The sequence below is a fragment of the Bos javanicus genome, chromosome 28, assembly GCF_032452875.1.
Source record: "Bos javanicus breed banteng chromosome 28, ARS-OSU_banteng_1.0, whole genome shotgun sequence".
NCBI lineage: Eukaryota > Metazoa > Chordata > Mammalia > Artiodactyla > Bovidae > Bos > Bos javanicus.
In genome coordinates this window covers 6,659,223-6,685,618 of record NC_083895.1, presented here as the reverse complement: position 1 = coordinate 6,685,618, position 26,396 = coordinate 6,659,223, and the positions used below count along the sequence as shown (strand labels likewise).

At 44.8% G+C, this 26,396-nt stretch overlaps 1 protein-coding gene across 8 annotated transcripts in view; it reads left to right on the top strand.

Moving 5' to 3' along the window:
• SIPA1L2 (signal induced proliferation associated 1 like 2) overlaps positions 1-26,396 on the top strand; it is a 247,297-nt gene that overhangs the window by 177,469 nt on the left and 43,432 nt on the right. For 7 of the 8 annotated variants that reach the window (XM_061404830.1, XM_061404833.1, XM_061404829.1 and 4 more), the window contains 6 exons: positions 712-1,288; positions 5,253-5,527; positions 20,289-20,546; positions 22,607-22,690; positions 24,349-24,449; positions 24,806-24,909. In XM_061404830.1, the coding sequence (XP_061260814.1) occupies positions 712-1,288; positions 5,253-5,527; positions 20,289-20,546; positions 22,607-22,690; positions 24,349-24,449; positions 24,806-24,909 (1,399 nt within the window). The remainder of the gene's footprint in view (positions 1-711; positions 1,289-5,252; positions 5,528-20,288; positions 20,547-22,606; positions 22,691-24,348; positions 24,450-24,805; positions 24,910-26,396) is intronic. The other variant, XM_061404836.1, reaches the window with a different exon arrangement.

Genomic DNA, 26,396 nt, shown 5'->3' with positions numbered 1-26,396 from the left:
CTGTGCCCAGTAGCTCGCCATGAGGGCAGATCTCACTGTCAGCTGTTGGAGGGTCACTGCCTCTCAGTGGTGACTAGCCACGGAATCGAAAGAGCACCAACCTGGCTGCACATCCATCGCCCCTGCCTTAGCTCGCACAGTCATGGTGCAAACCAAAGAACTGGTAGTTGATACGGCAGACATTGATTTCTCACAGTTCTGGAGGCTGGAAGTCCAAGATCATGGTGTTGACAGGTTTGGTGCCCCCTGAGGCCTCTCTCTCGCCTTGAGGATGGGCATCTTCCTGCTGTGTGTTCACGTGGTCTCTGTTCTGTGTGTCTGCATCTCTGGTTACCTTTCTGTGTGTTCATGTTTCACTTTATAAGGACACTTGTTAGACTGGATTAGGGCCCACTTTCATGATTTCATTGACTTAACTATCTCTTCAAAGAAAAGACCCAGTCTCCAAACACAGCCACTTTCCCAGTTACTGGGGTTTTGGACCTCAGCATACAAATTTTGAAGGGAGGCTACTCAGCCTGTAACTTCCCTTCCCTGCACCAACTAAATTTGAAAGTTTTGCTTAAAAACAAACACTTGATATCCAGAGGCGTGGAAAAGAAGAGGCAGTGAAGTAGACAGCTTCAGTTGGAAGTGTGCTCTGCAGTTACATTTCTGAAGGTAACTATTATGGCATCGCAGTTCAACTTGTTTCTCCTTTTCCTCCCTCAGCGTTGGAGTTTCTAGGTCGAAAGATGTGCCACCATTTGGTCCACCAATTCCCAAAGGTGTCACTTTCCCCAAGTCAGCAGTATTTCGGGACTTCCTTTTAGCCAAAGTCATCAACGCAGAAAACGCAGCCCACAAATCGGAGAAGTTTCGAGCGATGGCCACTCGGACGAGGCAGGAGTACTTGAAGGACCTGGCGGAGAACTTTGTCACGACTGCCACCGTGGATACCTCCGCGAAATTCAGCTTCATCACTCTGGGCGCCAAGAAGAAGGAGAAGGTGAAGCCCAGGAAGGATGCCCACCTGTTCAGTGTGGGGGCCATCATGTGGCACGTCGTGGCGAGAGACTTTGGCCAGTCCGCGGACATCGAGTGTCTCCTTGGGGTTTCCAATGAGTTCATAATGCTGATCGAGAAGGATTCCAAGAATGTGGTCTTTAACTGTTCCTGCAGGGATGTCATTGGGTGGACATCTGGGTTAATGAGTATCAAGGTGTTTTATGAACGAGGAGAATGCATCCTTCTGTCCTCAGTGGACAGCTGTGCTGAAGACGTCAGGGAGATCGTCCAGCGTCTGGGCGTAAGTACAGGTTTTGTTTATCCCCCCGCCTTTAGGCCTTCAACTTCATATTCATAGCTTCCGCTGTGGAAGTTCCACCCCAGATGTGTTACCTGGGGAATGAAATACTTTTCCTCATGGGTAGAACTGATTTTAGTCCTTGTGAGCGGTTACTGAAGCCATGAATGGTGGAGAAGCATCCATTAACAATTGATTAGAAATGAAAAGTGAAGCCAGCTTTCCAAAGGGAACATTGGGACTTATTTTTATAGTGGTTGAAGGAGGGACAGAAGAATTGACTAGACGTTGTGTGTGTTTGTAGAGACTTGCATGACAGCACCTTACCAGGAGGAGGTTAATAGGCACAGAATCACCGTTGACCATATTGATGGTCAGTGTAATCGTATTTGCCCCTTCAACTCTGTGCGTTTTTATGCAGTATTTCTGTTTAGTCTCCCAGGTTAAATATGTTATTAATCTTGCAGCCAGTTTCTTGCAGAGGTTTTATAGAATTACCTAGTAAGTTAGAAAGATTTAAAAGAAAAAGTCATGAAAGAGATTGTTATTTGTGGTACAAAGCAAAATCCTTCAGTGATGCCCATGGTATTTAGCAGTTGTATTTATAAGTCTTAGTATAACAAGGGAAGATACACATTTTAGTTTGAGTATATACAATAAAATTATAAGAATAAATCAAATGAACAAAATATGATTTGACAAAAGAATTTTTCAGTGTAAATCTTCCCCCAAGGGGATGTGTATTTGATTCATTAGAAAAGATTTAGTCAGTTATGGATCATGAGAAAAAGGAGAAATTATACCCATTTCCTTCCCCCTTTCCTGCCACCACATATAAATCTTTTGTTATTCCAGACCACATAGAAGAGACAATGCAATCAAGGCAGTGTCTGCTGGCTTTGGAGAAATAATGTTGTTATTTGCAGGCACTCTTTACAGGAAGGGCCTCAGAGTGTTCAGCAGTATTGAGGGCGTATGTGCACAAACCACGATGTGATTTGGGGATGATTAAGTGTGTGATCAGATTATGTATCTGGAGAATTGAGTTATCTGGTGAGTCTCAGGACACGTGCTTTCGGTAATCCTGGAAGTACTTCTTTTTCAGAGACCCACTGAGTCATTATAATCTGTGCTCTGGAAAATACAACACAAACACATGTCCCTTCACCAACCAGCAAAAATGCATGTCCCAAAGGGTGTGATACATTCACTATTCCAAGGACCCCATTCTACCATCTTTCTAGAAAAGTGACTGTGTGACTAAGCTGCCTGATAGCTGGAATATATTTGAGGAAATATTGAGTTAACCAAAAAGTTCCTTCGGGTTTTTCCATTAGATAGAGCAGAAAAACCTGAATGAACTTTTTGGCCAGTCCAATATGCTGTATCTAGGATGACTTATAACGGGAGATGGTAGAAATAAACCAACCCAAAGACCACTGGGGGCTTAAGGCTGGTGCCAGGCAGGAGAAGTAGAAGTGGAAAGGAAGAGGATGAGGCTGTCATAGTAGAGAGGTTGGGAAGGGGCACTGTTGGACAGATGCTGAACTCTGCATTTTCTAGTGGTGAAAACAGAAGTGCCTATTATGCAGGTAAAGACACAGGTGGGACATGAGAACTCCTGCCTAAAGGGACAAGCAGGGCGGTCACTTTCTGAAGAGCCCAGGCTTGGTTGAATGCTCTGCTGTTGCCATCTTGAAACTCAGAAAGTTTTGTCTAAGGGGCCATACATTTTTATTTTGTACCGGATTTCACAAATTATGTAGCCAGTCCCAGGTGCAGAGGTAGGAGGCCACCATGTGATTATTGATCATGTAATTATGTGAGGAACTCCAAGTCAGTGGAGAGCATGATCCTTCAGCCTTTGTAAATGTTAACGAGCAAGGAACAGAAGGGAGAAAGAAACTGTAAAAAGTGGGGGATGTGACGGGTGGTTGGAAGAAATAAGAGGAAGAGACAGAACATGTGGGACTCAGGAAAAGCTTGACGGTTCACTCCTCAATCTGATATATGGATGTTAAATTTCAACTGAGAATTATGTTCCTCTTGTAAAGAAGGCCAGGCACATGTCCTCTGTGGTCTTTTGGTCAGCGAGCTTAGTTGAAACAAAGCTGAAAAAAAGAAGTGAAAGAAAAATGTATTCATGTTGTATAGATTACAAAAGTACTTGTTCAACAATTTTGAATTAGTTCAGTTCAAAACTTTGGAAACTTCAGTCTTTCAAAACTTCACCACTAAGACCAGCAATCCCTTTCCCCATTTTCCTAAGCCCCAGACTGTCCCTGCACCTACGAGAAACTGATTGGCAGTGTGAGCACTGGGGTGGTAACCGTGGCAACGTTAGCCACGCGGGTGAGACACTGCACCAGTCTGGGCCCCACAGCTGTGTATACAGTCATAGGTCTTATTAAATAGGAATCTGTGTATTCAGAGCACGTTTCACGGAGAATTTATTTTTAAAACTGAAACTTCACACATGAGCTCTGTGCTTTGGAGGATACGGGTATGATACCTCCTGGTTTTAAAGTACCCACAAGTAAGTGATGCCATGGTCACCAAAGAGCTCCTTTGGTGGCTCAGTGGTGAGGAATCCGCCTGCCAATCCAAGGGACACAAATTAGATCCGGTTGGGAAGATCCCCTGGAGAAGGAAATGGCTACCACTGCAGTATTCTTGCCTGGGATGTCCTACGGACAAAGGAGCCTGGCGGGCTACAGTCTGTGGGGTCGCAAATAGTCCAACACGACCTAGCAGCTAAACAACAATGACAATATGTCATCAAATTATATCTTCAGTGACCCCGTGTTTCTCTTCCCGTTCACGTGGGCTATTCTCAGTAGGAACTTCTGAGGGTGGCGCTAACGAAGTGCTGCTGCTTTAGTGTACCTAGTGAGATGCTTCCTGCAGGAGGGCCTTTCTGCATGCTGCCCTCGTCTGGAGACAGTGAGGAGGCTGGCTGGCTGGCCCACGTTTGATCTGGATGGTCCTCACCACCCAGGCAAGCGCGGGCAGGCAGTCCCAGGAGAGGGGTCCCAGGGTTTAGAATAGGATGTCCACAGGTTGCTACAGAGGACACTTCCGGTTTCTTAACCTTTGGACTTCCTGCTGCTGCCCATCCTCGGGGGCAGGTCACTAAGTGTTAGCTTGGAAAGGCATGGGGCCATTTTTCTTTCATTGTTTGTATATGCCACACTTTGTGTATCCATTCTTCCATCCATAGGCACTTGAGTTACTTCCACATTTTGATTATTGTAAATAACACTGCTAAGAACATGTGTGTATGCATACCTCTTTGAGACCCTACTTTCAATTCTTTTGGGTATATACCCAGAAGTAGAATTGCTGAGTCACATGGTAATTCTATTTTATATTTTTGAGGAACTGCCATACTGTTTTTCATAGCTGATGCACCACTGGGCCATTTTATAAGTTGAATTACATTGTCTAATAGGGAATTTCCTGGCATCTAGTGGTTAGGACTTGGTGCTATGACTGCTGGGGTCCTGGGTTCGACCCTTGGTTGAGAAGTAGGATCCTGCAAGCTGCACAGTTGGGCCAAAAATAATAATAATAATAATTGCCTAGTGGGCTTTATTGCTTTGATGGGTGACAGGCTTCATGTTTTTTCAGTTGCTTCAGTCTCTTTGAAACAATGGAATTTAGATGCTTGAGCACCAAGTCAGGTGACATAGCAAGGGGAGGGGAAAGTTTTTAGAGCCCATCTTAAGCTCTCAGGCTCTGGATCATTGGCTTCTAGGAAAAAGCAGGACACCTGTATCCGATTTGGCTTTGAAGAATGAAACCATCATTCTTATGTTATTTTCTCTGCGGCGGATGCCAAGGATAATTACGATAAAGTTTGGGTTGAACCGTGTCCCTGCCTTGTTTTCTTGTCACTGGGGTAGCTGGAGGGCAGGGCCTTGGTGCCTCCCGTAGCCCTGCCTCTCATCGTCCCCTTCCCCCTTAGATCGTGACCAGAGGCTGTGAGACGGTGGAAATGACCCTGAGGAGGAACGGGCTGGGCCAGCTGGGCTTCCACGTGAACTTCGAGGGAATTGTGGCAGACGTGGAACCTTTCGGTTTTGCGTGGAAGGCCGGCCTTCGCCAGGGTAGCCGCCTCGTGGAGATCTGCAAGGTGGCCGTGGCCACGCTGACCCATGAGCAGATGATCGACCTTCTCCGGACCTCGGTGACTGTGAAGGTGGTCATCATCCAGCCCCATGATGACGGCTCGCCTCGGAGGTAAGGCTCTCGTGCATGAGCGCTCCTCCTTGGCCTCTACGGCAGGTGCTGTCCTGTAAGACCCTCAGAATACAAGGTCATATGCATCTTCCACCGAAGTTGTTCGGACATCCATCATTAGCACAACTTAAAAGATCTATTAAAAAATCATTAGTATATAATAATGATCCACTCTCATTTTCTAAGCTCTCCTTTGGTACACTGAAGCCATTGGGTTCAGAATATTTACTTGCATGTGTGATGGAATACTGGGAAATCAGATACACTGTTTGGTGACCACTCCATTCTGGTTGAACTGGTTCAGGGCTTTCTCATAAGCTATCATGGGAAACATAGAAGAAGTGACTGGACTTGGCAAGCTCAGAGATGGATGGGTGTGAGGAATAGGAACAAGAGTGGAATTAGAAAAGGATACTGTGGCATTGTAAATAGAAAGTTCTCAGGCTCAACATCAGAGGGGTATTAGGCCAAAAGGAGAAGGAACAAGCCACCCACCTGGCTGTGGCCCGCCTGTACGGTAGGTAGTATGAATAGTGGCATCTGGAGCATCCTTTCTCTGCCTCCATCTCAAGTGGAGGTCCTACTGGCCCCCCCAGAGCTCTGGCTTAGGAGGGATCGGCGTGCTTGAAATCCAGGCCAGGCACTAGCTATGTGACTTTGTCACCTGCCAGTTCTTATTTTCAGTCCCTCAATCGTGTCTGACTCTTTGCAACCCCATGGATTGCAGCACGCATGCCAGGCTTCCTTATCCTTCACTATCTCTTGGAATTTACTCAAACTCATGTCCATCAAGTCAGTGATGCCCTCCAAATATCTCATCCTCTCTTGTGGCCTTCTCCTCCTGCCCTCAGTCTTTCCCAGCATCAGGGTCTTGCTCTCTCTAAGCCTCACTTAATGTCTGTAAGGTGGGATTATTATATTGCCTACTTCTTACTGTTGATGAAAGTTAAAGAAGGTGATAATATGTAAAGCAATCTGCACCTCTGGCATAGTCAAAACCCCACACATTTAGTGAGAAACAAACACACAAAAGACTAAACCTTTAGGATAGTCATTTGAATTTTTTCATGCTGTAAAAGAAATTCTTACTCAAAGATAGCAGAATGACTGTGTCCACTCCCTGATCTTGTTTCTGTGGTAACCGAGGTCCCTCTCTGTACTCTGTCCATTTCCTTTCTCCCAACCTCCAAATCAGCACCATCGAATAGCACTTTCTCTGAGGACATGTTCTACATCTGTACTGTCTAAACAGTAGCCACTAGCCACATGGGTAGCTTGAAATGTGGCTAACGCAGCTGCGAAAATGGAGTTTTTATTTTAATAAATGAACTAAGACTGTGTTAGCCACATCTGGCTTGTGGCTGCCATATTGATTGGATGGTGTGTGTGCCTGTATGCTCCGTCATGTCTGACTCTGTGACCCCCTGGAGTGTAGCCTACCTCATGGAGTTTTCCAGGCAGGAATACTGAAGTGGGTTGCCATTTCCTACCCCAGGGGGTCTTCCCACCCCAGGGACCGAACTCGAGTCCCCTTCATTGGGAGGCTGATTCTTTACCACTGAGCTACCTGGGGATACACCAGCTCTAAACCATGATCTTTTTTTAGAAAATACACCAGTGGTAAACCACCTTCCTCTCTGGTTAATGTACAGAATTTTACAAAACTGTGTTTCTGTTGGTTATCTTACCTTTTGCTCCCTGCTTAACTTTCTACGGTCTGATTTCCTATATCTGCCTAGTAAGGTTATAGAGTAAAAGTTAATGAGCTGAAATTTTTGAGAGTAGCAGCCACATGTCACAGGAAATAACAAAGTTATTTCTTGTTGCCTTGCCAGATTCTGTCCCATTAAATTCATTTACTCCCCAAGAATCCTGTGAATCACTCCTTGGGGTATGAGTACAAGGAAATCAGATAGAAAAATTACTTTCCTAGAAACAAGACTTGGACATAACAGAAAGCAAATCCTTTAATCTTTGAAGCTAAAATATTTGTAAGTGAAAGTTTTTTTAATAGATTTTATTTATTATAAGTAAATTATACCCACTTATTAGAAATTTTACCACATGGTAAGATTTTTTTCTTCATTGACTGGAGGTATAGATTTATAAATTTTGTGGTGAGAATCAAATTTTGTGCTGTCTTCAAGGTTGATTACTTCTGTTGAATTTGATATAACTGTTACCATGTTCTCCCCAAATTAAAAAAAAGCAAAACATTTTTCTCCTATTTTTAGTTTTGGTCTGATGTTACTCAGTAAGACATTTTTTTTAAGCTTTCAAGAGATATCGTTAATAAAAATGTTAGAGTTATCATTATATTTGGTATTTAAAACATATGATTTAGAAAAGTAGAATTTCTTAAGTAATACCAAATTGTTTTTCAGCTAAAGCGAATAAACAAAAGCTACCACTTAAAAGTTCTGCCTGCTATTTTTCTATCCAAGGACTTGTTATCTGCTTTGGTCTGCACATAATTCTTTCTTTGTTTTAAATGTAAATTCTCTTACTGAAACTGTTCAAGATATTTAGAGATTTTGCTTTTGTCTCCTCAGAATCTCCTTAATGTTATTCCCTGAAGATACAAATTTTTCTCCTGATTAATCTGAAATAGCTATCTTCTATATTTTTAACCTTAGCCAGGATGAGAATAAGCTGTTTACCTGGTAGTGACTCTCCAGAAGTGGTCCACCTATCATCCACATTTCCACAAGTCAGGAAGCTTTTAAGCCTAGCATGTATCATTTAAGATGCTTGCGGTTCAGGCCTCCAATTTTCTGTGAATTTGAATCCGTAAATTTGCAGATCTACATTGTTGTTAGTTTTGGATTCATGTTCTGTGCCAGCAGCTCCCTGGACACCCTGATAAAAGGACTCATCATGATCTGGCAGCCTTACGTCACTGGAAATTATCCTTGAAGTGACAACCCTTTGCTTTAGACTCTCTTGCTGAGTATGAGGGCTTCCCAGGTGGCAGTAGTGGTAAAGAATCCACCTGAAATGCAGGGAACACATAAGATGCAGTTCGATCCCTGGGTTGGGAAGATCCCCTGGAAAAGGGCATGGCGGCACACTCCAGTATTCTTGCCTGGAGAATTCCATAGACGGGAACCTGGCAGGCTACTGTCCATAGGCTCACAAAGAGTCAGACATGACTAAAGTGACTGAGCATGTACACATGCATGCTGAATATGAAATGTCTTACATTTCATCCCCACCCTAAGCAAGCCTGGGCTTCCCTGGTGGCTCAGAGGGTAAAGAATCTGCACGCAATGTGGGAGACCTGAGTTCGATCCCTGTGTTGAAAAGATCCCCTGGAGGAGGGCATGGCAGCCCACTCCAGTATACTTGCCTGGAGAATCCCCAGGACAGGAGCCTGGCAGGTTACAGTCCATGGGGTTGCAAAGAGTCAGACTCAACTGTAAGTAAGCAAGTAAGCACAGCACAGCTGAGCACCATCAGCCTTCTGTGCTATTAGATTTTATTAATGACACTGTGGAGGAGGGTATAGAAGGAGAAATGAGCAACACTTCACTCATTTTGAAAATTAAAGTGCAAACCTTTTTTAAATTTAGTTTTTATTTTATATTGGATCATAGTTGATGTATTAAATACAATGTTGTGTTAAGTTTCAAGTGTACAGCTAAGTGATTCAGTTATCCATATACATATATCCAGATTCTTTTCCCGTTTAGGTTATTACAGATCTCTACAGAGTAGAGTTCCTTGTGCTGTACAGTAGATCCTTGTTGATAAAGTACAAACCTCTTAAATGAAATATCACTTAGTACCTTTATTCCTGCAGCAAAGTATATAAAGATGGCCCTTTAGGTAAAACTACTCTTTTGATTTGTGGCGTGGAAAAAGGCGCCATCTTTCACAAATCGGCTCTTACTTGTCAGTGAAATGGCCAAATGAAAATATTAATTTAAATGGATGTGTGTGTAATTTTTCCTTTTAAGTTGTCTTTAGTGTAAGAGCCATAAGGACTACTAAAATGGCCAAGTTCATGAGTTGCAAGATATTTCAGCCTTTATAAACATCATGAATAATAGAGTGAAAAATGCTTCAGTTAATTTTTGCCATTTGTCAGCTTTTTTTTTTTTTTTTTTGCCCTGCACAATATCAAGGAGAAGAAATTCTCCCCGGAGCCCATCTGCTTCTGTCAGGAGTGGGAGAGGCCTGTCATTTAATAGACTCGCTCCTAGTCGTCTGTAGGTCAGAAGGTATTTGCTTATGACTCAGAAGCTGCTGGATTAAATGAAGTCTTTAGTTGGGAAAGTATTTATGTTGAATCAAAAGGCATCCCACATTTTGAAGTCCTTTTCTCAAGCCTCGGGGTGATGATAACTCAGCTGTCCCCAGGCTTGAAAGGAAGGCAGAGCCCAATTTTATTTTCCTTGTGGAGTTCCAGCAGGCATGGAGCAGAAAGCTTCCCTCTGGGAATGCTTATTAGCTGATCTCCTGCTGCGACTGGATCTGGGAGAGGCTTCATAGCGATTGGGAATGAGTGGCCAGGAGCAGTTAGGGACTAGTGCTCTTCAAATGGAAATGAGGTTTTCAAGGGAGTGAGGGCTTTTCCCAAGCAGACAGTCTCTGTGGCAAAAATGAAGAAGAGTTTCCAAGACGCTTAATTAAGCATTTCTTGGTTTTCTGAAAGGCAGGGCATGGCCTCAGTCCCTAGCCTTCAGAGGTGACTGACATTCTATCAATGTCACTTTAAGGAAGGTGCATCAACTTAAAAGGCTGATATAAAGGAAATAACAGCTCATCAGAATTATGCATGAGTTGTGATACAATGTGAGTGATTTAGTAAATATGTCCAATAAAAATGGAAATGAAATTCCATGCTGTGGTGCATCTGTTTTGTGTGATTTTTCATACTTCATTGACATACTGTGCAAGACGTATTTTTCTATATAATGCAAAACAGTGGGAATTATCTCATGTTGTCACGAATCTAAATTCTTGTTCTCTGATCATTCTGTACAATTGAAGCCATAGCCGCCAGGACCTTGACCATTCAACTCCCGGAAGTACACAGAGTGGGGCATAGAAATAGAAATGGAGAAGAAAACTCAATTTTGTCAGGTTAGCAATTGATAGGTAGGTATAAATAGATGAATAATAGAAGGTAGAAACATCGACTATAGGTAGATAGGGAGACAGAAAGAGATGATAGATAGATAGATAGGTGGTGAGTTGAAGTCTGGATTAGAGCGAGGGTTTAGATTAGGGTTCCTTGTATTTGTTTGGATAAGTAAAACCAGTTCTACCTGATATTGTCTCATAGACTCTGATGAGTCTATGAGAATGTGACTATAATGAATATAGAATATTCATTACAATAATGAATTGTAATGTGAACTGTTAAAGTATGAAACTTAAGGTTCTCACAGTAAGCTGAAGCGCAGTCACTATTCCGTGTCCTCTGCGTCCTCTGATACAACGTTTAGATTATCTTCTCCCTCCTAGGAGTAAGAACACTGGATTATAGAACGAATATAAGTTAGGTTATGTACTAGTCATTCATTCTGTCACTCTGAACCAGCTTGTCCAGGGCTATTAAACATGGAAAGAACAGACATAACCTTTGCATTCTTGGGCTCCTTTTCATCTTGTGGCATTCGGTAGTACTTCCGGGACCTCCCTGGTGGCCCATTGGTTAAGACTCCACACTCCCAATGCAGGGGACGTGGGTTTGAGCCCTGATTGAGAGACTAAGATCCTGAATGCCACAGTGCGGCCAAAAATAAATAAAATACTTCCCGTTTATATTTTGTCCTGATCATTGTCCAGTGATGCTGGGCAATGGTGATGAACAGCCAGTGAATACAGTCTCTCAGGGAAATTTATGTGTCAGAAACCAGGTGTTATGTAGCTATTGAGTCTTCTGTTGATCTTTGGAATAGAATGCTTTTCCTCAGGAAGCTTTCTCAGGAGGAAAAAAAAAAAAGGAAATGGTTGGCTTCATGAAGAACTTTTTGGCCCCCCCTTTTTTTTTTAATATTTTAAAAAATGTATTTATTTTTAATTGGAAGGTAATTACTTTATAATATTGTGTTGGTTTCTGCCTTACATCAACATGAATCAGGTTCAAAAGTCATCTCCCTTTTGAACCTCCCTCCCACCTCCCACCTCATCCCATCCCTCTAGTTTGTCCCAGAGCACCAGATTTGAGCTCCCTGCATCATACAGCAAATTCCCACTGGCCCTGTTTTATGTTGAATGCTGTGTTTGGTCTGGGGTGCAGTGGGTGAAGACACACTCCACCCCATGTCTGGTGAGAACGAAACACAGGAAGCTGATGACTTAGTACGAGCCAGCCTCACTTCCTGTGTAATAGACACGTACCTTGTCAATTCAAAGACCTTATTCAGAGGGCTTGGTCAAGTAGGTTTCTGGATCTCTTTTACTGTAGTCTCAGGGTCTCTCTGTTTCTATCTATAAATTAAAGAAAAGTGAATTACTATTTCATCAAGTGCCTACCTATTTCAGATGTGACACTGCCTTTACCTTTACAGTCAGTTACACTGTGTGGTTATCTCCCTATTGGAAGCGTTTGATTTTTTTATGCAACAGAAGGAGTTTGTGATTCGAGTGAATGAGCACCAATTATCCCTGTCACCTTGTTGGATAATTTGGAAAGAGTCTTTTAGCTATTAGCAGGCTATTAGCATAACAGACATTAAAATGATGAAAATATCGGTGATTACTTCAATCCCTCAGGCTATAAGGTCTCTTTGACAAAGTGCATAATGTAAAAGAAGCAGATATTTTGTTTGAGGGGATCTATCTGCCTTTGTTGCCAAAGAGAATCTTTCAGCTCCTAGTGGGCTCATTAAATGTCCTTTGATAGTTTCTGAAGGAGACGGGTGAGTGTGTTGGAAAGAGTGCTGAGCTAGGAGTCAGCTTCCGTGTTCTAGGGTGAAAGCTGTCTCACCTTTCCAAGTCTGTGAGCCTTCTGCAAATTGTCGATGTCCTTTGTACTACTGCAGACATTTCTGTGAAATTGAAATGGTGTAGTGTAGGTGGAAACCTGCAAAGGGCCGTACAAGGGAAGTGTGGGTCAGAAGTAAAGGACTGCATTGCAGTATGTTGGAAGGCTTCATGAGATTTGTGGCTTGAGGTCAAGGTTCACTGAGATTCTCCCAACAAAGTGAAGCCAACAGGCAATTTCAGAGTAAATGCAAGTTGTAATTACGTGATTTAGCTGCGCTGTGGCTCCATGGTTTACCCAGTCCACACCTTGCCAATTTGTTCAACTCTTTTTTTTTTTTTTCCTGGTAAGAATGCATCTCATTCCTTTAAACTTTCCCAGTTCTCTTTCTCAGTTCTTTGGGAGTTTGTTATTGCGCCTCAACGGTATTTATCCCTATGTAGTATCCCTAGGATTTCTCCTACTTCTTCATTTTTGAAAGTCATACGTCCAACTTTGGTATGAGAGTAAAGAACAAAGTATCAAAATAATGATTCATTGTTCTATCGATGAATGTGCACAGGGAATTTTACAGCTCTGAAATTTTCTGTGCTTCTGGTTATTACATCAAGTTAAACTTCCCCGTTCTATAGTTCTGTAAATATATATTACCTAGAAAGAACTTTCAGCAAAGTATATGAGCCGTTTGCTGTTTTATATTGTCTTTCTTTACAGAAGCGAAAAGTCATATTATCAGTTTGAAACTAATTTCTTTCCTTGACGCCTCCGCTTTGGGAAGCTCGCATACCTCCATAATTAATCTTGACACGCCCTCCACTGTTGCTGGTCCACTGGCAAGACGTAAAACACGGGTCCAAAGAGTCTCTCCCCTCTCTGAGCTGCGTATTGGCAGATCCTTTCTGAGCTGCGCATTGGCAGATCCTTTCTGAGCTGCGCATTGGCAGATCCTTTCTGAGCTGCGCATTGGCAGATCCTTTCTGAGCTGCGCATTGGCAGATCCTTTCTGAGCTGCGCATTGGCAGATCCTTTCTGAGCTGCGCATTGGCAGATCCTTTCTGAGCTGCGCATTGGCAGATCCATTCTGAGCTGCGCATTGGCAGATCTGGGTGTTGAGCGCAGGGCACTGACTTCTCTCCCTTCGGTGGAAAACGGTTTGACTGCTGTAGAGCATTTCTACTGATAATAAAGAAAACTGTGCAGCTTGGCTGGGCTCCAACAGTGAGAGTCCTGATGGTCAGGCGGTCCAAGTTGAAGCTCCTTTAGAGCTGAGATTACAGCCTGGCCAGCAGTGATTCTGGTTTCAAGCACCCATTTATTAGTGGTAAAGGGAGGGTCCTCTTCCAGAAAACCGGACATGTCACTTGGAAGGGATGATGTTGCCATCTTGGCGACCTTCCCGGTTGTCTCTGAAGTCCTGGGTCCATGCTACAGTGCTGAACAGTGATCGTGAGTGCCTGTCAGCTGTGAGCCAGAGGGCACACAACCTCTGCGCTGCTGAGCCTAGAAGCTGGAAAGTGGGAGCAGCCACAGACTGGAAATTTACAGGCGGGAACCCCTGGTGTAGGCAGCTTCTGGAAGCAGGGAGAACATCGAAGAGTGTGGATGTAAGGAAGTTACTCAGTGTCCCTGGTAGAGGAGTAAGCTGTCGCACGGAGTCCACAATGCCAAGTGCAGAGGAGTAAGTGGGGTTGTTTGTCAGAATAAAGCAGTCAAACCTAAGATGCTCTGAGGGCTCCAACTAAGGGAGCCACTTGTTATTCTGATAGTTTTGTAGCATCACATTTTTAAACCAGCACGTTGTTTTTGATGCTCTTGGTCTACAGAATGTTTTCCCTTCCAGGCCAGATGACTGGGAGAGATTATGAGACTCAGAAAAGTCATTCTCTAGACAATCAATGTTAAAAATTAAATTCGTTTTGATCCCTGAAGCTGAGTTTGTTTTGATCCCTACCTAGCATGGCAATTAGAAGCATAAGTAGATGATGTTTGTTACGAAGCAAAGACGTAGTCGTGTAAGTGCTCACGTGCTAGTGATACCCCAGCCTTATCTATGCCTTCGAGTGCCTTCTTTTGGCAGGCACACCATGAAAACAGTGCCAGAAACTAGAAATACAGTTCAAATCCACTGACTCAGTTTGGTGTATTGAAAGGAGATGGAGCACGTTTATCAGTGAGGTCTGTGATTTCTCCACTAATGTAGGAAAGTAAAAGATGGAAGTCTTTTCTTCAACAACAGCTCAGTTACACACGAGATTAGCAGCTCACTTGTTCAGAAGTGGGCTTTCCTAGTAGCAGTTGGTAAAGAATCTGCCTGCAATGCAAGAGACCCAGGTTCAATCTCTGGGTCAGGAATAGCCCCTGGAGAAGGAAATGGCAACTCACTCCAGTACTCTTGCCTGGAGAATTCCATGGACAGAGGAGTCTGGCAGGCAACAGTCCATGGGATCACAAAGAGTTAGACATGACTGTGCGACTATGTTCAGAAATGACTTCTTGGATCTTTTTTGCATTTCGTCAGTTTGGGTCTGAATTGTCCTTTATTCACTGGCCAGAAATGTGTGCCAAGTGCCCTTCACCAGTGCTGGATATTCCGATGAGTGGGGCTCTTGCCTGGCATCCTGTGCTCAGACCACACAAGGTGGACAGAGCAGTGTGCCCAAGGGCAGGGACAGTTTCTGCTACCTCTTGCACCCTGGGCACCTCTGAAGGCTCATTTGTAATTTTATTTTACACCTCTTCCCATTTCCCTAAAAATCGGCTGAATTTCCATATGTATCCTTCAAGGATTTCCTCATACATATGGAACAGAACTGAATTTGACTAGGTTTGATGATATGTTATAGTCATATTTATTTGATGTCTTGGTCATAAAAAGTAAACAAAGCAAATATCTAGTTTGTGAGAGTAGTTACCATAAAAGTGTCATGGCAGAATTAATTTTGATTTTAAAATAAAGTCATACTTTAAGCTTATTTTCATGAGGGCAAAAGAATGCCTGTGTTTAGTATTAAAAGATCATTTACATATGACCTTGTGCAAGAGGATGGAAATGAAATATTCAACCCCCATTCTCTCTTCAACCTAATATGTGGCACAAATTTTTGTCAGTGGTCTCTCAAATATTAGTCATGATTATGCATTTATATAGCTTTTTTTACCCAAGATTGAAGCTAAATTACAGCCTCTTACTAAAGACTATAGTCTGTGAGCATGAATTAAAGACGCTGTACCCAGCAGCCTGTCTTTTCTTTTTTTCTTTTTCTTTTTATACCAAACCCAATAAACTGGAAACACAGAGCAACCTCTGGAAATGCAAGGTGTCCTTTCTTCCCTGAGATTCAAGGTTCACATGCGTTTCATTCAAAACACAATTACAGGACTTTTCACTGTTAAGAGATTCCTTGACTTGGATGATGCAGGCAGCTTTAGCCTTTGAGACCCGAAAGCCTGAGGTTCACCTGAACGTCCAGTGACTTGCTTACAACATAGGTTAGGGTGGAAGACAGGATTCTGTGTTCTTGATGTTTTCATGTATGCTAATATCCCACCTTTATGATTTTTGATTAGGTCATTGGCCATATGCATGAATCAGTAGTCCCAGGGGATGTTGTATCTAATTAAATAGAAAGACACTTGGAAACAGTATAAATCCATGGGCAAAAACGTGTAGCGTCTTAGCACTTTATTTTGAAAAATGCAACCCAGTGTAAATCTCAGCTTAGCAGGTTTGGCCAGTTATTTAGCACATTCATGAAATCCAGAGTAATTTAAACTTGCCTAGGTAAAAGAGCACATTTGGAAAACTCAGCAGTGGCCACAGGACTGGAAAAGATCAGTTTTCATTCCAATCCCAAAGAAAGGCAATGCCAAAGAATGCTCAAACTACCACACAATTGCACTCATCTCACATGCTAATAAAGTAATGCTCAAAATTCTCCAAGCCAGGCTTTAGCAATACCTGAACCGTGAACTTCCAGATGTCCAAGCTGGTTTTAGAAAAGGCAGAGGAACCAGAGATCAAATTGCCAACATCCGCTGGATCATCGAAAAAGCAAGAGAGTTCCAGAGAAACATCTATTTCTGCTTTATTGACTATGCCAAAGCCTTTGACTGTGTGGATCACAATAAACTGTGGAAAATTCTGAAAGAGATGGGAATACCAGACCACCTGACCTGCCTCTTAAGAAACCTATATGCATGTCAGGAAGCAAGAGTTAGAACTGGACATGGAACAACAGACTGGTTCCAAATAGAAAAAGGAGTAGGTCAAGGCTGTATATTATCACCCTGCTTCAGTTCAGTTCAGTTCAGTTCAGTCACTCAGTCATGTCCAACTCTTTGCGACCCCATGAATCGCAGCACGCCAGGCCTCTCTGTCCATCACCAACTCCCATCTGAATGCAGAGTTCCAAAGAATAGCAAGAAGAGATAAGAAAGCCTTCCTCAGTGATCACCCTGCTTATTTAACTTATATGCAGAGTACATCATGAGAAACGCTGGGTTGGAAGAAGCACAAGCTGGAATCAAGATTCCTGGGAGAAATATCAATAACTTCAGATATGCAGATGACACCACCCTTATGGCAGAAAGTGAACAGAAACTAAAAAGCCTGTTGATGAAAGTGAAAGTGGAGAATGAAAAAGTTGGCTTAAAGCTCAACATTCAGAAAACGAAGATCATGGCATCTGGTCCCATCACTTCATGGCAAATAGATGGGGAAACAGTGGAAACAGTGTCAGACTTTATTTTGGGGGGCTCCAAAATCACTGCAGATGGTGATTGCAGCCATGAAATTAAAAGAGTCTTATTCCTTGGAAGGAAAGTTACGACCAACCCAAATAGCATATTGAAAAGCAGAGACATTACTTTGCCAACAAAGGTCTGTCTAGTCAAGGCTATGGTTTTTCCTGTGGTCATGTATGGATGTGAGAGTTGGACTGTGAAGAAGGCTGAGCGCCAAAGAATTGATGCTTTTGTACTGTGGTGTTGGAGAAGACTCTTGAGAGTCCCTTGGACTGCAAGGAGGTCCAGCCAGTCCATTCTGAAGGAGATCAGCCCTGGGATTTCTTTGGAAGGAATGATGCTGAAGCTGAAACTCCAGTACTTTGGCCACCTCATGCGAAGAGTTGACTCACTGGAAAAGACTCTGATGCTGGGAGGGATTGGGGGCAGGAGGAGAAGGGGATGACAGAGGATGAGATGGCTGGATGGCATCACCGACTTGATGGACATGAGTGTGAGTGAACTCCGGGAGTTGGTGATGGACAGGGAGGCCTGGCGTGCTGCAATTCATGGGGTCGCAAAGAGTCGGACACGACTGAGCGACTGAACTTGAACTGAGGTAAAAGAGGTGAATTTTGCTTTGGGGGAAAGAGAGTTAAAAGATAAGTCAAGTTTACTAATAAAGAGATAACCCCTACTCATTCTCTACAACAGACATCTTATCTTTTTATGATGCTTCCTTTAGTTCATTCCTTCTGTTCTCAAAGGGTAGCTAGCACCACCATTCATTTGGCTTCCGGATCCAAAAAGCAGAACACTGTTTTTGATTTCTCTCTCTTTCTTCATCCCAAGCTCCAAGCACTGTTGATTTGACAGATTAGAACTTCTACCCCACTTTGCTGTTGCGAAGAATGAACTTTTCTGTGTCCTGCCTCTGTGTGGGGCCTGTGCCCTCCCTTGCCTTCTCCCCTCCGGACACTCAGGATCTCTGCTTTAACCCAGGAGTCTGAATTCTACCGTAATATGTCTTGACACACCTTTTTTTCCCTTTAGTTCTGGAAATTTTTGTGTATTATTTGTTGATCATTTCCTCCCCACCTTTTCCTCTCCTCTTTCTCTGTTAGGTGAATTTAGACTTCATAGATTGAACTTGGATTTTCTGGCTTTTAAGGAAAAGCTCCTCTGTTTACCTTCCATCTGTCCTACTGGATTTTTTATTTTGAATTTCAGTCATCCTCGTTTTAAATTTCGGGCTTCCTTGGTGGCTCAGTGATAAAGAATGTGCCTGCAATTCAGGAGACCTGGGTTTGATCCCTGGATTGAGAACATCCCCTGGAGAAGGGAATGGCAACCCATTCCACTATTCTTGCCTGGAGAATTCCATGGACAGAGGAGCCTGGTGGGCTGCTGTCCAGGGGGTTGCAAAGATTGGACATGACTGAGTGACTAACACATTCAGAGGTTCCTCCTCTTTCTCTGAGGGTGGTGAGCCTCGTGGCAGGGTGATTGGGTGGCTTGCACCTGCTGGTCTTCATTGTGGAGAAAGATCCCTGTTCTTTGCAGGGTGATCCTGAAGCTGGGTGTGAAGAACAAGGACTAACCTGGGGATCTTGTTTCCAGCAAGGCTTTCCCTTCACTTTTTGCTTTCATCTCTGCTCTTCTGGGTCCCTCCTGGCTTTGAGTTCCGCCTTTCATGTTGTGTTCCCTTGACCATTGCTGCTGCCCCTTAGAGGTGGCGGTGGGTATTGCCTGAGGGGCCCAGTGCTGGCTGGGGGCTCACTGTTCACTCCTTCCCTTTCTCTTCCACCCTCTGTGGCGCCTGATGCTTCCTGTTCCTGCACCTGCTCAGGTGTGCAAGGGGATGGACGTGCTTCTCCTTGTCTTTCTCTTTGCACATCCTTGGGTTTGCCTTTCCCTGCTCCACTACTGGCGTTCCACCATTTGCCTCCTATCCTTATGTACTGTGTTTTGGTGTCTCCAAGCTTTGTTGATGATCAAGTTTGTTTATGGTTTTTCTTGTCTTTGTTCCTTTGTAATGATTCTGAAAAGTTCTACTCCACTGTCTTGAGGATGCAATTCTCCTTTTTAAAGAGTGACACCTTATTGCCCTGATAGATTTCTTAGAGGGTGAATATGAGAGTTTTTCTGTTGACTACAGAATGTCTAGGGAGAGGCAAGTCTTCATCCACATGCTAAATTGGGACAGTTTACCCCGACACTCAAATTTGAGACTCACCCAGTCTTCCTGTGTCCTGGCCAAACACCAGTTGGCTTTGCAGGTCACTTTAGTCAAGTCAGTAGTATCAGTAATGTGTACACAATGTAACTTGAGGGATATCTGACTTAGATCACATTTTTCAGGCTAAAGGGTCTTACATCCCTGACCGGTCATTTGAGCCTGTGGGAGATAATTTGTGGGGAGCTGTGACACTAGTTCAAGGAAGTGACCATGGCAACTAAGTGACTGACTAAGTAGTGACTAAGTAAGTGATAACTAAGTAACTAACTAATGTGACTTCAACAGGATGGGCATTCAGGCTTTTCCTTGACTTGTGACAGCTTTTGTTGAATTTGTTTTTTACTTTTCTCGGATTCAGGAGAAACAAGTGACATGTGACTCAAATTCCTGATTATATGACTGTACTTTCATGTATCTGTTCAGATTATATATGAGGTGTTTTTAATCTATTAACGTGTATTTATCACCCAGTTTCAATGCAGATAATTCCGTGTATGCAGATTGGTTAAAGATCAATCCCAATCTGCCCAGGGATTGATTTTGCAATCAGTAGTAGTTTGCAGACTACTTGGAGAGACAGAGCCTATGCATGAAACCCTGGACAGCCAAGGTTAACCAGACAGAGCCTATGCATGAAACCCTGGACAGCCAAGGTTAACCAGAGCCACAGGCTTGAGACCAGATCCTCCTGGTCTGTGCTGTGTGACACACAGATGAGGTCACTGTCAGCCAGGTCTACTGCTGAGGGTGGATGGCCTCGCACCATCATCCTTGAGTCCCGAGAAGCACATGCGAGGCTGTGCGTGAGTCGAGCTAGTGGCTCAGTGCTGAGCACCCCCTAACCATCTCTTCTTGGCTCACAGAGGGTGTTCGGAGCTCTGCCGGATCCCCATGGTGGAGTACAAGCTCGACAGCGAGGGAGCCCCCTGCGAGTACAAGACCCCTTTCCGGAGGAACACCACGTGGCACCGCGTGCCCACGCCCGCCCTGCAGCCCCTGCCCAGGGTCTCCCCGGTGCCCGGCACGCCTGACCGGCTGCAGTGCCAGCCCCTTCTCCCGCAGAGCCAGGCCGCCATCCCCCGCAGCACCTCCTTCGACCGGAAGCTGCCCGATGGTACCAGGTAAGTTGGTGGCCCTGGTAAAGCCCTGGCTTGGAACTTCGCGTGGTTGGGGGACTTGTGTGTGTCTTAGTCATTTCTGAAGTAGCGTGTTCTGACCACGTGGGCAGCAGGGCCGCCGGGCAGGCCCCGAATGCGGGGGCACTCGTGGTCCCAGCCAGCGACGGTGCTGATGGCGCACAGGTCTCCCCCATGGACACCACCCCCAGGGCCGCCACTGTACCTCTCCACAGTAATCCTCCTGTCAACTCACTCTCCAAACCACGTTGGGAAACCATTCTGCAGGAGCCTCTAGATAAGCATGAACAGTTTTGAGTATAAAGAAAACAAAGCCACAAAAATCATTGATGAAATCCCGTCATCCTAATGGTCACAGTATTTTCAGAGGTCCTAAGATCATTGGCATCTCTTTGCTTTTCTCTCTCATTTTAAGCAGAAGGAGTTGAATTTAAAATTAAGTTTTTCCCTGAAAGGGTGCACCTGTTTAAGAGTGAAATCCAATAACATTAGAAGCTGCTGAGAATTTAGAGACGTGACCTGGAGAAGTAGTTTTAAGTGAACAGCATAGTAGATCTGTTGTTGCTATTGATTTTTACTCCCTTTGTTTTAACTTTCACATAACTTATGGGCTGTGGAGACACCAAGAGCTTCCTCAAAACTCCTTGTTAGGCTTTCATCTAATAGAGCATATGTTGTAAGCAGTCACTGAGCCAGGCTGCCCGCTGAACGTGTCATCACCTTGTCCTGTTCCTTGGCCTCTCCCATTCTCCAGTTTCCTCCTCTGAAAAGTAAACTTAGCTATAATAGAGACCTCCACAGGGCCTTATGATGACTGAATCAGTCCACAGAGGTTAACTGCTTAGAACACTCCTGGCCCGTAGGTGTAAGTCTCTATAGGTGTTAATAATAATTACTAGGATTAAAACATGTGGGCTTCCTCTGACTTCTCCAGTCTGTTTTTCCATGAATGAGCGCAGGAATGGTGTTAACTAACTTGACAGTAGATCATCTGGGCTCTGGCTCTCCCTTCTCAAAGGTCTGCTGAGTTTATAGTATTCAGAGAGATGCATACAGTAGGTAGCCTGGGTGTAAAGGGGTGACATCGGAAGGGAAGGGGTCTATAGAACCTCCCTTGCCGCTGCTGCTGCTAAGTCGCTTCAGTTGTGTCCGACTCTGTGCAACCCCATAGACGGCAGCCCACCAGGCTCCCCCATCCCTGGGATTCTCCAGGCAAGAACACTGGAGTGGGTTGCCATTTCCTTCTCCTAGAACCTCCCTTATTAACGTATAATTTAGTAAATTATAAGGAATTCTTCTGGGCTTCCCAGATGGCGCTAGTGTTAAAGAACCCACCTGCCAGTGTAGGATACGTAAAGAGACCTGGGTTCAATCCCTGGATTGGGAAGATCCCCTGGAGGAGGGCATGGAAACCCACCCTAGTATTCTTGCCTGGAGAATCCCTTGGACAGAGGAACCAGTCCATAGGGTTGGCAAGAGTTGGACAGGACAGAAGCAACTTCGCATGCACACGCACACTCAAGGAAGGCTTCTAATAGCAAAATGAAAAGTTGGCAAGCACGTCTTCATCAAACGAGTTCTCACAAGCGTCACTCATTTTTGTGTGTCTGAAATAAATAGGATTACATTCAATACATGTGCAGAAATAAATGGTTTTGCCAAATTTAGAGTTTTCTCTCTGCCTCGGTTTTAAATATAGAACCACAACGTCCCTTGCATTGTCTCATAGACCAAGTAGTAGTGATGTTTTCTGTGTATTCTATTGTTGTCCCCCATGTTTAACTGGGATCTTTAGCTGTGCTTTCAAATTTTAGATGGTAAAGCCTTGTTCCTGCCACATCTCCTCCTATAATAAATTACCAACCATAATACCCCTGAAATCGCATGGCATCACCAATTCTCAGTTTATTTGTCCATGATCACAATGTGTGTTTCCCCTTTTCTTCGTCACTGAAAAATGAATTCATTTGTAAGTCAAAACAAGCCAGGTCTGGATGCTGGCAGCCCACCTCCGTGCCTGTTACTGATTGTAGTCAACCTTTCAGAAGTTCGCCCAGCAATCAGTCATCGTCCAGCGACCCCGGACCGGGCAGCAGCGGACCCTGGAGACCGCAAGTTGGATACGACGGGTACCACTCCTTTTCCCCTTCTGTGGGCTCCTGGGGGGACGTGTCTCCAGGGCACATTCAGAAGCGCTTACTGTGCACAGGACCACTGGGGACAGAGAGACTCAGATAGCACTGTCTTAGGACAGTGCTTCCAGACTGGGTAGCTCATCATTTCTGTGAAAGTGGACTCATTTGTGTGTATTCTGAACTTGTCTGTTTTCTTTTTTTTTTTTTTTAATAAGGGAGAATCTTTTTGAACACATGAAAATTAAGGATTTGGAGACTCTGTGGGTGATGGCCCTTGGGAGTTTCCCTTCACTTACATTGCTGACGAGGAATAAATTCACAGCCTTTCTTGAAAGTGTTTTTCTCTCCAAAACACAGCCCAGAGTCTGAGGAGGCAGATTTAGCATGGGACACATTTCCTCTGCCTCCTGTGAGAGCAAATGGAAGCTGGGTGCAGGGCCGTACACACGGCGCCCAGGGGCCTGAGGGCACCTATGGACAGGACCCAGGATGGACGGACGCAGTAACAAATAGCCGTACACTCTTGGGAAGAGGAGGGCCGCCCCAGGGATGTGGCTGTATTTTTGCAAGGAAATGCAGGCGTTGCCCCCGGCAGCAGTGCTTCTGTGCATTGCTGCAAGCCAGCGTCGCCTCTGCCGCTTGAAGGAGCTGGGCGCACTGCTGAGACGATGGACCGACCAGGCAGCCAGAGGGGCTTGCACCAGATGAGAGATACTTCAGTTCCTCCTCTCACATGTGCCCAGGGAAACCCTCTCCCCGCACCCTCTCTCCTTCTGATTTGGGCTGAGAAGTAGAGATTTATAGTCTGAGTAACATGCATTCCCTGCCTTAGATGCTGGATGGGGTTCTTAAAAGTTGTACTTTTTTTTTTTTTTTAATTTTTGAGATGGTTAGATAGCATCACAGATTCAATGGACATGAATTTGAGCAAACTGTGGGAGATAGTGAAGGACAGGGGAGCCTGGTGTGCTGCAGTCTATGGGGTCACAAAGAATTTGATATAACTTAGAGACTGAAAAACGATAACAAAAAAGTTGTACCTAAAGAAATCTTTCTCTTTTGAGTTGCATTTTTAAAGTGGATGGGGGAGGCTTTATGTCAATGGAAAAACCATGTCTTGGCTTTTTCTGCAGATCAGGATTTAGAACTGGGATTCTAGAAGAAAGGGTCCCTTGGTAACATAAGTAAGTTTTCTGCAGTTTCCTTTGGAAGAGTGAATTGTCCTATTTGAGGATTTTCATAAAACAAAAGTCCAGCCAGATATAGTCTAGCAGCAAATGGATCTGATTTTCTTTTTCCTTAAAAAATTTGATATGAAGAAGCATCAGTACATGTATGCTGGGCCCAGGAGAAACAGTGACAGCAAAAGCAGCGAGCTCGTGCTCAGCCCATCAGGGACCCCACAGTCCTTTCAGCCCCTGGTGGTGGCCTCCTCCTTTATCTGTAAATGGTGTCATCCAGGTGCCTCTTTGGACCCAGGCGTGACAGGAGAGCCCCCAGGTCCAGATGCTTTAAGCTGCTCTGTTGGGCAGGGCTGCGGCAGCAGAGAGTCTCTGACTAGGGATCCCTGGGATTGCCCCTTGGAACCAGCACCCACGGGGGACACTGGCGGGACAGCATGCGGGCAAGCCTCAGCTCTGTGCTCTCTCCAGGTGCCAGTCTCCCCTGCTGCTGGAGCACCAGGGCTCCGGCCCCTTGGAATGTGACGGGGCCAGGGAGCGGGAGGACACCGTGGAAGGAAGCAGACACGCCGGTAATACGGACCCCCGCCCCTCCGCATGCCTCTCTCCTGCCCCTTCCTCCCCCTTCACTGGTTCATTCATCCATTCCTGTCTGGTCAGCGCCATCCTGCCGTGTACAGGGTGGCTGCTGGGCCCCTCAAGGTCATCCGGGATGTGCTCATAGCTGGTGGTGCCTGGGAAACAGACCGTGAGCATCATGGGGTGGTTCTGTCTGCTCTGAGGGCCTCTCTATGGGTAGGACCAGAAGGTCCTACAACCGCAGTCCTAATCATGGTCACTGAACCATGTGTTTGGCCCCTGATTTTCTCTGCTCCTTTGTTAACACTAGAAATTAGATCTTTAAGGCTTCTCTTTCTGTGTGTGACAGAAACCAAATGGCATGGCCCACCTTCCAAAGTCCTGAGCTCCTATAAAGAAAGAGGCCTGCAGAAAGATGGAGGTTGCAAGGATTCTCCCAATAAGCTTTCTCACGTGAGTCTTGTCATCATGAACTAATGCTTCTGTTCATCTCAGCACTCGTGATTTATTAGCATTGTTGCCAGGGATTCTCAGTGGCATCACTTATCTCATAAGGGTCTTGGGTGAAGTTAAAAAGAAAAAAAAAAAGGTTTTCTTTTTATCTCTCTCTGCTTTTATAAAGAAATACAGAGAAAAGTCATCCAGTGAATTATTGGCAAAGCCAGGATTGTAACCTCAGCCTTTGATCCTTGGTAGTTTTAATCTGTTGACTGTTATCCACGTGTGGACAAAATACAAAATCAGAACCTGTGCAGCAGGGTGTGTGGTGGGTGCTGCTGTGCCTGGTGCTGGCCGCTCAGGGAGCAGCTGCAGACGGCACGCAGGAACACCGGCGGCAGCCAGCTGACAGGCTTCCCATGGTCCCACAGCGCCCATGTGGTTCTGTTTACTTTTTGCAGAAATGAAAAGGAGCCATGTAGGTGACTGTAGCTCAGTGAAATGAAACTACCAGTGAAATGTGCAAACAGGAATTTTAGTTGTTGCCAGATGAAGCCAACCTTATAAAGTAGCTCATTTTTCAAAATTTGCAGACGTCTTATCAGGTCCTGACCCAAGTTGTTCCTTTTCTTCTCCTCCTCCATGTGTCATTGGCCAGCCTCAGAGCTGTTACCTGCACACATGTGGCCTCCATCTCTCAGCTGTATCCTAACCTTGTCTCGAGCCGACCTCATGGAGCCAACTGATGGCACCAGCACAGGGAGAGTGGGGGAGGGGAGGGGTGAACTTGAGAAGATCCACTCGTGATAACAAAGGGCATCGGGATTTGCTTAAGGATCTGATAGGGTGGAGGGAAAGAAGGAAGAAGAGAGGGATGGAGGGAAGAAAGGGAAAACGGAAAGAAGGAAGGGCCAAACCACTTGAAAATCACAGGTGGCTGGATCTCATGACTCCACAGCCCTTGGCTGACCATCCAGGCTGAGAGGAGGGGTCGTGTCTGTCCCATCATCAGATGGGACATTTAGTCTGCTCTCTTGGTTTCATCTTCTAGGGACCTCAGTGCACCCCCAAGAGCACCCCATCTCATCATCCCAGGTCTTTCCTGACTGGGGCTCTGGGGGGTGGGTGTGGCTCACGCTTACACAGTGCCTCTGCACACGTGAGCTGGTTGGGTCTGCACAGTAATCCCTGTGCTCAGCGTAATAAGTGCAGACAGGAGCTGAGTGACTGGCCAGGGTCCCCCCACTGAGATTCAAACCCAGGTCTTCTACCCCACACCCAGGACTGGCCCTGTCCCTTGTCACAGGATCATTCTCTGAAGAAAGGCCGCTTTCCTCCTCTTAATTCCCCATGTACTTCCCCAGCTTCTAGAACCTTCGTTAACTACTTTCCGATTAGTGACAGGGTGGCAATACTTTTGTGTTCATGTACAGATAATTGAACAAAGACTTGAAAAGATACCCATTTAACTTAAGATGAATGATGGGAGGAATTATGACTCA